We start from the raw sequence: 12035 nt of genomic DNA, 5'->3' as shown, positions 1-12035 counted from the left end.
TGGGAGAGGTTTTTTTTGGGGGGGGGGGGTGGGGGGGTTTGTGTGTGTGTGTGTGTGTGTGTCCTTAGAAGGATTCCTTTAGAGATGGTGTTAATGGTTGCTGCTGGAATTTGTGACCAGTCTGGTCAGTTCAATATCATTGTTTTCCTTGGAAGGATCTGAAGTATGACGTTGGAGGAGGAGAGAAGTTTGACTCTTTGACAGATCTCGTGGAACATTATAAGAAGAATCCGATGGTTGAGACTTTGGGCACAGTACTTCAGCTGAAGCAGGTGAGTGTACCCCCAAAAAGCAAATCATAGACCTTAGAGCACTTTCTAGAGAATTTTCCACCATGCTTTCCCTTAATCTTTCTTGGGAGCGCATGGGGACTTACTGGTCTCCCAGGCACGATTCATGCTTGTTGAGAACTCAGCCTAACGATTTAGTACCGAGTGCTCACTGTCATACTTTTGGGGCGGTGTTGTAGTTCATTCAGTCCTGTTGATTGGTGTGCTCAATCCGAAGAGGAAAGGCGAAGGTTACATTTAACATTTGGTCTTGTCTTATGCCGTCGAGTCGGTTCCGACCCATAGCGACACCATGGACAAATCTTTCCCAGATTGCCCCGCTCTCCATCTACAATCATTCTGGTAGTAGATCTATAGAATTTTCTCTGTAAAAATACGGAGGTGCTTTACGATGAGTCTCCATCCTCATCTCTCTCCCGTGCCATTACTGCCCAGCACGGGTGAGTTTTGACTTGTAGCAGATTGCCTTCCACTCGCTAGCCACTGCCAAGCTAGGAATGGAATGGGTAAGCCTCTGCTTGACTCTCCCTCCCGTAGCTGAGACTGGTAGAGTGCTGGAAACTCTCCAGGTGCAGCCCTGAGAGTGGAACATTTACCATTCAGAATGGAAATTTCTATTGTTGATTCTCTGATTTTTTTTTTAGGCCCTCATAGTCTACCTACTAATTGTCAAGGAGCCCAATTTGTCATGTAATGTCGAAGTCATGCATTAACTAGCACGTTCTTCCTGAAATTTTGCCTTCCTTTCCTAAAAACTATTTATCTTACTCAGCCTCTGAATACAACTCGCATAAATGCTGCGGAGATCGAAAGCCGTGTGAGAGAACTGAGCAAGTTGGCTGAGACCACAGATAAAGTCAAGCAAGGCTTTTGGGAAGAATTTGAGGTAGGTCAGATCTTTAGATTCGGTGGCAGCGGGCGTGGCCTTATGTTTGGAGTTGCTTAACCAGTCTTATTTACTGTGTGCAAAGCACTGTACTAAGTGCTTGGGAGAGTACAATATAACAACCAACAGGCATGTTCCTGCTCACAACGAGCTCACCGTCTAGAGGAAATATATATTTGCTTAGTCTTTACTGTTCATGGCTAAATTTGGGTAAGTGACATGCAATCATCTTTTCACCTAAAAGGGCTGGTGTACTTCTGCTCAAAGATGACATTTCAATCCTCTAGACTGAGAAGCATGGCACAGTGGATAGAGCTTGCGCCTGGAAGTCAGAAGGTCATGGGTTCTTATCCCTGCTCTGCCACTTGTCTGCTGTGTGACCTTAGGCAAGTCACTTAACTTCTCTGTGCCTCAATTACTTCACCTGTAAAATGGGGATTGGGAATGTGAGACCGAAGGAGGGACAGGGACTGTGTCCAACCTGATTTTCTTGTATCCACCCCAGCGCTTAACACAGTGCCTGACACACAGTAAGTGCTTAACAAATACCACAATTATTATTATTATTAGAAGACTGTAAGCCCGTGTGTGGGGGTGGGGAAAGTGTCTATCAACTCTGTTATGTTGTACTCTCCCAAGCGCTGAATACAAAGTAGGTGTTCAGTAGATACGTTTGATTTACTGTTGAGAGCGCATTTGTGTATATGTGTGTGTGTGAAGCAGTATGGCTCAGTGGAAAGAGCACGGGCTTTGGAGTCAGAGGTCGGGGGTTCAAATCCTAGCTCTGCCAATTGTCAGCTGTGTGACTTTGGACAAGTCACTTAACTTCCCTGTACCTCAGTTACCTCATCTGTAAAATGGGATTAAGACTGTGAGCCCCCCCCGTGGGACAACCTGATCACCTTGTAACCTCCCCAGCGCTTAGAACAGTGCTTTGCACATAGTAAGCGCTTCATAAATGCCATCATTATTATTATTATTGGTACACTCTTTAACATACTGGGTCCCCCCAAGATATATTAGGGCACAGTATCAAGTCCTAGGCCATTTGGGGTAAGCACATGGTAAAGAGCTGATCGGTGTTGTCAAATGATTTTGCTTGTGTTTTCTGGGATTTTCGTTTAATACTAAGAGAAAAAGATAGGGCTCTCCCCCAACAGCCAGACGTGGTTTTGATTTGTATTTGCAATAGTTGGGATGGTTTATGCTGAGCCTTCCGCCCTCTTGCCCCTTTCCTGTGTGTTCAGCAGAATGCATTTCAGGATAATTGGAAAGGGTAGCAGGTACTGTCTGAGGCTCTTGAGCAGAATATTTCTGTAGGGTTTCAGAGAAGACACTGATCAATCAGTCATTTGAGTGCCTTGTATGTGCAGAGCATTGTCCTAAGTGCTTGGGAGAATACAGTCCAACAGAATTAGCAGACATATTCCCTGCCCATAACAAGATTATGGTTTAGAGGATGTCCCCTCATCCTTTTTTTTTTCTTCCAGAAACTGGTTGAATAGCTCTCGGATTCATTTTAGAAAGGATTGGAGATAGACTGTTTTGTAAAACAATGAGAAAATAGCTAGAAATGAACCCCAAATCCTTGTAAATTAAAGCAATCTCCCAGTACAAACGAAACCAAAAAAAAAGGAAGCAGAGTGAAAATGGAGGAAAGAAAAATAAGAATTCGTGGACCTAGACTTTATATTTTTTTTAAGGAAAGTAGCTTCATCTTGTTCTCTTTGAAATATAGCCAGCTCTTTCAAGGGACCCCTTAAGTACTTAATAGGAAAAGGGTGGAACTGGCTCTCTGTCTGATGAACCTTAAACTTTACTTGACTATTTCCAGCAGTTGACCAGAGTATTAGAAAAGAGAGTGATTTGAGGGTTTGATCCAATGAAATCCCTATCCTTAATGTAAAGGCTAAAGAGAACAATCTCCCATGATGGCTCGCTCTGAATGTTCAAGGTTATTACTGTGGATAAGTATGAATCGATCGACTTTTTCACGGGAAGAGGCTTGGGGGAAAGTGCTTTGGAAGTGATGGGGTTTTATTGCAGTATTTTTTTCTTTTCAAGTTGTATCAAAGAGAAATCTTCACAGAATTCAATCCTTCCTCATCCTCCAGATGCATTTTTACAAGTCTTAAGGAGTTAGTGCTTAATCAGTCATATTTACTGAGTGCTGACTGTGTACAGGGCACTATACCGAGCATTTGGGAAAGTCCAGTACAAAAGAGTTAGTAGATATGCTCCCAGCCCATAAGGAGATTAGTGTTTAGAGGGGAGACGAACATAAATATAAATAAATTACAGATATATACAAAGTGCTGCGGGGCTGATGGTGGGGTGAATAAAGGGTGCAAATTCAGATGCTAGGATGAACAGAAGGGAGAGGGAGTAAAGGAACTGAGGACTTAGTCGGGGAAGGCCTTTTGGAGGAGGTGTGATTTTTAATAAAGCTTTGAAGATGGGGAGAGTGATGGTCTTTCAGAGATGAATGGGGAGGGAGTTTGATGCAGCAGTCAAGGAAGGATGGGATAAATGCTGGCTACCATGGTGGCAGTTTGCTTGGAGAGGAAAAGACGGATTTTAGTGATGTGAAGATTGAACCGACAGGATTTGGTTATCAATTGATTACATGGGCTGAATGAGAGACGAATCGAGGACAATGCCAAGGTTAAACTGTAAACTCATCTCTTGAACTGTAAGCTCATTGTGGGTAGGGAACGTGTCTGCTAATTCTGTTGGATTATACCCTCCCAAGCATTTAGTTCAGTGCCCTGCACATAGTAAGTGCTTAGTAAATGTCATTGGTTGATCGGTTATGGGCTTGTGAGACAGGAAGGTTGGTGGTGCCGTCTACAGCAATGGGAAAGTCATCGGGAGGACAGGGTTTGAATGGGAATATGAGGAGTACTGCTTTGGACTTGTTAAGTTTGTGGTCTTGGCGGGACATCCAAGTAAGCAGCGATGTCCCGAAGGCAGGAGGAAATACTTAACAAGAATGAAACACTGTAGTGGGGTGGGGTGGAGCGTGAGAGGGAAATCAAGATTTTTCCTTTTTTCCTCCTGTGTTCATCTGAGGCAGCCTTCTATGAGAGAAGTCAGATCTCTCCAGAAGTCTTGTTGCAATGGAGCCCTTTTAATGGTCTTAATAATGATGTCAAGATGTGGGCTTTAGAAGTATTAACCTCCCTCTCCTTGTCAGGGGTACCAGGAGAAAAGAATCCATTCTAAGTCCCGACCCACTGACTACATGCTGTGATAGAGAACAAACTTATGCTTTCTTCTGGGCGGCATTAAAAATGAAAGAAAGAGTTCATGCTAATTTTAGGGGGCGAAAGAGGGATGAGCCAGACTTTTACGAGGCCTGGGAAAGGCTCAGGCCATCATCGCCTGCGAAGAATCCATTTACCCACAGATCATAGTGGAAAGATCTGAAGCGATGCTGATTACCTCCCCTTTTTAGCTTCTCATCTCTGCCGTGTGCTTCTTCCTAATTTCATTTCCTTCAGTTGCATTTGGTACTTAAAGCTAAACTTTTAAAATGTCTGTAGGTGGGGGTGTTGAAGAGGAACCAGTTCAATTTATTACAGGAATCCCCCCCCACCAAATTTAATGTAACAGAAATCAGTCAACAGAGGTAGAGCATTGTTGTTTGTGCTTTGCTTTCACTTGTGCTGTTTTCCAGAAGATTCTAAATGGGGAATTAGTTCCTCTGTAAAGTATGATGTGTCTTTGAAATGCAGCAGAATCGTAAAACATTAACACCTCTGTTAATTTAACTCTGACAGCTGTAGCTTGTTTGCTTCTGTAGACAGGCCAGGTTTTCTATAAAACTCGGCATGTGTCATTTAGGGTCTGTTTATCCAGATGGCACTTATAAATTACTTGCTCTTTATTCATGTTTAAGAATATGATATTCTTTTGTAACGCCTAAGGTATGACTTTCATTGTTTCCCCTCCTTTGCTTCTGAATTAAGACGGGACCATTACTCTCTCTTTTTTTTAAAAAAAAATTAATATGTAGTTTGAATACTCAGATCTTATTTTTCTCCCAAAGATGTCTGTCAGGAACGTGATATTCTGTTCCCCATGCTTAAAATTTTGACTCTCATGAAGGGAAAGTAGTAGTTATTGTTTTATTTTGCTTTAGGTTGAAACTGAATGGAGAGGGATTTTTGCTAATGTAATTTTGGGTCTAAAAGCATGTGTTAGGAAAAGCATCCATCAGGGTCCTCCTTTGTTCAGCGTGGGGTTACCTGAGTTCAAAGTGCAGTCAGTTTTAGAATACCAAATTTCACTCTGCGTTCGAGATCGGGAATGTCCTTCTGACTCCATGTGTCTGGCTATGACGTGACACCGTGCTGGAAGAAATAGCCGGGTGAGTGTCCACGGGGTCGGACATGAGCTGGACTGCATAATGAAAGTTTTCCTTCAAGCAGGGTTCGGCAAGGACGCAAGCCCTGGGTTTTAGGAGAACGGTCTGTGTTTTTCCATCCTGCGAGCATCCCCGGCTGAGTCCTCTGCTACTGATCAGCCAGGGGGCTCTGTGGACTGAGGGGATGGAGCGAAGGCCGAGAATCTCTTCGACACTTCAACCCTTTAACGTTCCCCATTCCTTCGACTTCACCAGCCCGCCACCGACAGCCCCTCCACCTAGTTTCCACCAGTTCCGAAGCCCGCGCTTAGCTCAGAGACCACCCCCCGCACCCCCAAACATTGTCTTGTGCTATTCAGTTGGGAAAATATGGCCACAATAGAGAGGGGAAAGGGACCTTTAATTTTCCCTGCTTTTATCCGACTTCTCTGGCTTCCTCGCTTGTCCCCTTCCGATGCCGAGTAAAGGTGTCTAAAAGTGAAGTGAAGTCTGCCCGGCCTCGCGTGACCAGCACCGGTGTTTTCTCCCGGTCGCTTAGAGGGAGCACAGGAATAATTATGCAAGATTTTTTTCCCCCTTATTTCCTTTTACAGACATTGCTGATTAAAATAATTTCCTGCAAACCAAATTACATTAAAATGTCATGCAATGCTGAAGTCTTTGCCATTTCCCCCACTGTTTTTTTTTTTTCCAAACTTCTGAGACTAATGAAAGGTTCAGTGTCATTGGCTGTGATTGCACTACCCAATTTATTGGTCACCAGTGTCATAAGATGCAGCCAGCAAGTTGTTCCCAGTGTTACCTTTTGGTTTCAGGTTGCTCATCCCTAAATGGGTCATAGTTGTTCTTTTTTCAAGTCCCAGAGTAGTACAATGTATTGTATTAATCCCGGGACCCTTGGATTATGAGGCCAAAGAGGTGCTGATTGAGTTCTAAATGTGTGTATTAAGTGATTTTGGTTTGGTTTTTTTTGAAGTCTTCTTGATTGAATCATCAGATTAAATAATCATTTTTTCCTCAGTGTTTTTAACATTTATATTTTCTCAGATTAAAAAAAACCTCATTCACTGCTAAAGCATTTTCGCTTCCGCAGTGGCGGCTATGCTAAAGTCTGAAGCAGTTTTTGTTGGGATTGTACCTGACAGCTAAACAGAGGTGCTGGAACCCGCCGGAGGTTTGATAAACTGATTTAGCCCCAGCAGAAATAAAACTATCGTTCTTTTTCATTTTCCTTAAAATGATTGGCGCCTTCTCAGGGGAACTGAGGCCTTTATTTTATTTTTATTTTATTTAAACTAGAGTGAAGCAGTGTCTCCCCGCAAATCGTGGCTAGGATGACTGCTCTCAACTCTAAACTCTCTACTCAGCTCGACTTGCTCGCTCCCCTTTCCCTTCGCCGCTCTCGTACCACTAACCCAGAGCCCTGGATCACTGCCACTGTCCGCCTCCTTCGCTCTTATGCTCGAGCTGCTGAATGTTGCTGGCGAAAGTCTAAACACCAAGCCAACCTCGTTCACTTCATGTTTATCCTTTGCTGCCTTAACTCTGCCCTCTCCTCTGCCAGACAAAACTATTTCTCCTCCCTTATTGACACCCATGCCCATCACCCCCGCCAGCTCTTCCGTACATTCAACTCCCTTCTCAGGCCCCCGGTTCCTCCCCCTCCTCCTCCCCTCACCCCCAACGATCTGGCCTCCTACTTCATTAATAAAATTAAATCCATCAGGTCTGAGCTCCCCAAAGTTACTCCCCCCACTTCTCCAACCCCCCGGCTCTCAACCCTCTCCGCTACTCTTCCATACTTCCCAGCAGTATTCCCAGAGGAGCTCTCCTCCCTCCTCTTAAGTGCTACTCCGGCCACCTGTGTTTCTGACCCCATTCCCTCTCATCTTATGAAATCTCTCATCCCGTCCCTCCTTGCCTCTTTAACTTCCATCTTCAACCGCTCCCTCTCCACTGGTTCCTTCCCCTCTGCCTTCAAACATGCCCACGTCTCCCCATCTTAAAAAAACCCTCTCTTGACCCCACCTCCCCTTCTAGTTATCACTCTATCATCTCCCTCCTACCATTCCTTTCCAAACTCCTTGAACGAGTCGTCTACACCCACTGCCTCGAATTCCTCAACGCCAACTCTCTCCTCGATCCCCTCCAATCTGGCTTCCGTCCCCTGCATTCCACCGAAACTGCCCTCTCAGAGGTCACCAATGACCTCCTGCTTGCCAAATCCAACGGCTTCTACTCTATCTTAATCCTCCTGGACCTCTCAGCTGCCTTCGGCACTGTGGACCACCCCCTTCTCCTCAACACGCTATCCAACCTTGGCTTCACAGACTCCATCCTCTCCTGGTTCTCCTCTTATCTCTCCGGCCGTTCATTCTCAGTCTCCTTTGCGGACTCCTCCTCCCCCTCCCATCCCCTTACTGTAGGGGTTCCTCAAGGGTCAGTTCTTGGTCCCCTTCTGTTCTCTACACTCACTCCCTCGGTGAACTCATTTGCTCCCATGGCTTCCACTAGCATCTCTACGCTGATGACACCCAAATCTACATCCCTGGCCCTGCCCTCTCTCCCTCCCATCAGGCTCGGATCTCCTCCAGCCTTCAGGACATCTCCATCTGGATGTCTGCCCACCATCTAAAACTCAATATGTCCAAGACTGAACTCCTTATCTTCCCTCCCAAACCCTGCCCTCTCCCTGACTTTCCCATCACTGTGGACGGCACTACAATCCTTCCCGTCTCACAAGCCCGCAACCTTGGTGTCATCCTCGACTCTGCTCTCTCGTTCACCCCTCACATCCAATCTGTCACCAAAGCCTGCCGGTCTCACCTCCGCAACATCGCCAAGATCCGCCCTTTCCTCTCCATCCAAACCGCTACCCTGCTGGTTCAATCTCTCATCCTATCCCAACTGGATTACTGCATCAGCCTCCTCTCTGATCTCCCATCCTCCTGTCTCTCCCCACTTCAGTCTATACTTAACGCTGCCGCCCCGATCATCTTTGTGCAGAGATGCTCTGGGCATGTCACTCCACTCCTCAAAAGTCTCCAGTGGCTACCAGTCAACCTACGCATCAGGCAAAAACTCCTCACTCTCAGCTTCAAGGCTCTCCATACCCTTGCTCCCTCCTGCCTCACCTCCCTTCTTTCCTTCCACAGCCCAGCCCGCACCCTCCGCTCCTCTGCTGCTAACCTCCTCACTGTACCTCGTTCTCGCCTGTCCTGCCATCGACCCCTGGCCCACGTCCTCCCCCGGGCCTGGAATGCCCTCCCTCTGCCCATCCGCCAAGCTAGCTCTCTTCCTCCCTTCAAAGCCCTACTGAGAGCTCACCTCCTCCAGGAGGCCTGCCCACACTGAGCCCCCTCCTTCCTCTCCCCCTCCCCCTCCCGCCCTACCTCCTTCCCCTTCCCACAGCACCTGTATATATGTTTGTACAGATTTATTACTCTATTTATTTTACTTGTACATATTTACTATTCTATTTTATTTTGTTAATATGTTTTGTTTTGTTGTCTGTCTCCCCCTTCTAGACTGTGAGCCCGTTGTTGGGCAGGGACCGTCTCTATGTGTTGCCAACCTGTACTTCCCAAGTGTTTAGTACAATCAATCAATCGTATTTATTGAGCGCTTACTATGTGCAGAGCACTACAGTGCTCTGCACACAGTAAGCACTCAATAAATACGATTGAATGAATGAATGAATGAATAAATAACAGTCTGCAAGGGTCATCTCCCCCAGGCACCCAAATGGATAGTTTTCCTTGTGGCTGGTTATAACCCAGCACTTAGATGTGTACCGTAAGAAACACATTCAGTAAAGAGGCTTTAGGATCATTCAGCTGAATTCAGGGGTTCCTTCCACCTGCAAGACTACCACTGGTGGAAATGGCAAGAAAGTTACTACTTTTCAGTCCTGGGTAACTAATCCAAAGTGGTGTCCCATATTCCTGAGGCCTTATGGTGTTGCCAAAATGATGCGTATTGCTGGAATGCTGTTCCCTGTACGTTCAGGGACACTCCAGGGAGGAAATAACCCAGTCAGAAGAACAGATTACCCTCCCTGAAGTCCTTTGAAATGCCGAAGCAACTTATCGCTTAAAATAATTTGAGTTGAGGTGCCATTATTGGTGAGGGGGAAGGCTTTGATGATTACTCTCAGCTGCCTCCTCATCCCCATAACTGTCTTCAGATTTGTCGGAGGAGAGCACTCCAGGAGACTCGGAAAAGAGTGCATAGTGGCAATGCAGTATAATTTCAGGAACCTGATGCTGTGATGTAGTATTGTTTAGCACTGCAGTGTTTCCAGTAAAAAAGATTAAATAAATAGTTGCAGCGTTACTTCAAATAGAGGACAAAAGACAGGGAAATTCAGAAGTCAATTCAGATCAGGTAGAACAGCTCTAGAGGCCCGGCTTTTGAGACTGCCCAGATGGTCGTCAGAGTTTTTAATCATTATTAGCAGTCTAAAAAATAGTGACAGTCTGTCCAGCTGGATTCCTAATTTGCCCCTCCTCCTTCCCTTCAGCAGCAGCTACGAATTCTTGTCGAAGAACTCATTTTAAATTTTCAATGGCTTTTGGATTGATTTTTGCAAAAAAGAAATTCGTAAGAATCTCGCTTGGCCTTTTTTATCTCCTCTACTACCTCATATTCATTCATTCAATCATATTTATTGAGCGCTTACTCTGTGCAGAGCACTGCACTAAATGCTTGGGAGAGTATGATATAACAATAAACACTCATTCCCTGCCCACAGCAAGCTTACAACTCTCTTCTCTCTCAAAAATCTGTTAATCCTCCACTTCCTCTCCATTTTTATTGCCATTGCCCCAGTTCAGTCATCTTGGCTTGCTTCCTTGCCTCAAGTCTCACCCCACTCCAATCTGTCTTGCATCAGCAGTACAGATCATCTCCCAGAAGTCCATCTGGTCACGCCAGTTGTATTTATTGAGCGCTTACTTCATATAGAGCACCGTAAGTACCTGGCAGTGTACCGTATAACAATACTGAGCTCACCTCCTTCAGGAGGCCTTCCCAGACTGAGCCCCCTTGTTCCTCTCCTGCTCCCCTTCCCCCCAACCCTACCTCCTTCCCCTCCCCACAGCACCTATATATATCTTTGTACAGATTTATTATTCTATTTATTTTACTTGTACATATTTACTATTCTATTTATTTTGTTAATGATGTGCATCTAGCTTTATTTCTGTTTATTCTGATGACTCGACACCTGTCCACATGTTTTGTTTTGTTGTCTGTCTCCCTCTTCTAGACTGTAAGCCCGTTTTTGGGTAGGGACCGTCTCTATATGTTGCCAACTTGTACTTCCCAAGTGCTTAGTACAGTGCTCTGCACACAGTAAGCGCTCAATAAATACGATTGAATGAATGAATGTTCCCTGCCCACAATGAGTTTACAGTCTAGAGGGAATTATCTTTAACTCATCTCTCTCCTTCAACCCACCCTTTGTCAGTCACCAAATCCAGTGGGCTCTATCCTCACTGCCAAGTTGAATGAGATAGTCGCAAATGCTGAGGAAACTGCTGAGATGGAAGGGGAAGGGAAGGGGAAAGGGAAGGGGAAGGAAAGAGGAAGACTACAGTGTTTTTTTGATACCATTTGTATTCAACCAAAGCCCTTAACCTTGGGTTTCAAGGGTTTTCGTCATCTGGCTCCCTCATTATTTCACTGGCTTCTTTCAGGCGACACCCTATCAGTCAATCGATCGTATTTATTGAACATTCACTCTGTGCAGAGCACTACTAAGCGCTTGGGAGAATACAGTGCAACAGAGTTGGTAGTCTCATTCCCTGCCCACAGCCAGGTGACAATCTGCAGGGGAAGACAGACATTAATATAAATAAATTACCCTAGTTTGTGTATTCAGTTCTGTCCCAGGCAACCCCTTCATCAACTCCAGCACTTAGTACAGTGCCTGGCATATAGTAGGCGTTTAACAAATCACCACGGTTGTTATTGTTATTACCTTTCCCTGCTTACCCTTTCTTACCTCCTAGCTTTGGCACCCACCATTCCTCTGCCTGGAGTGTTCTCACCATTTTGCTTTGTTTCCCTTCTCCCTTGAAGCTCAACCTAAAGCCATCTTCTGCCCAAAGTTTTCCCAGAGTAACTTCCTCTTTCCTTCCCCTTCCCTTTCCCCTTCCCTTCCATCTCAGCAGCTTCCTCAGCATTTGTGACTATCTCATTCAACTTGGCAGTGTAAGTTTATGTATGTATAGGTATATATATATATATATATATATATATATAGATGGTAGTTTTTTTAACTGTCACTTATTTGTGTTTGTCACCTCCCACCCATTATTCACACATATATATATATATATATATATATATATATATATATATATATATATATATATATATACTTATTTATGGTAGTTTTTTTAACTGTGTCACTCACTTGTGAGAAGCAGCATGGCTCAGTGGAAAGAGCCCGGGCTTTGGAGTCAGAGGTCGTGGGTTCAAATCC

The 12035-nt window shown here is 45.0% G+C and overlaps 1 protein-coding gene and 1 non-coding gene across 2 annotated transcripts in view; one reads left to right on the top strand and one right to left on the bottom strand.

The window, feature by feature from the left end:
- PTPN11 (protein tyrosine phosphatase non-receptor type 11) overlaps positions 1-12035 on the top strand; it is an 82026-nt gene that overhangs the window by 34323 nt on the left and 35668 nt on the right. Inside the window, exons 5-6 of the mRNA XM_038763843.1 lie at positions 156-272; positions 1063-1176. Coding sequence (XP_038619771.1) covers positions 156-272; positions 1063-1176 — 231 coding nt within the window. The remainder of the gene's footprint in view (positions 1-155; positions 273-1062; positions 1177-12035) is intronic.
- Positions 741-877, bottom strand: LOC119942956. Its single transcript, XR_005455448.1, has one exon. It is a non-coding gene; the product is annotated as a small nucleolar RNA SNORA7 (small nucleolar RNA).

The sequence above is a fragment of the Tachyglossus aculeatus genome, chromosome 21, assembly GCF_015852505.1.
Source record: "Tachyglossus aculeatus isolate mTacAcu1 chromosome 21, mTacAcu1.pri, whole genome shotgun sequence".
Classification (NCBI taxonomy): Eukaryota; Metazoa; Chordata; class Mammalia; order Monotremata; family Tachyglossidae; genus Tachyglossus; species Tachyglossus aculeatus.
The sequence above is the reverse complement of the archived record's forward strand: the minus strand, read 5'-3'. Positions and strand labels throughout refer to the sequence as shown.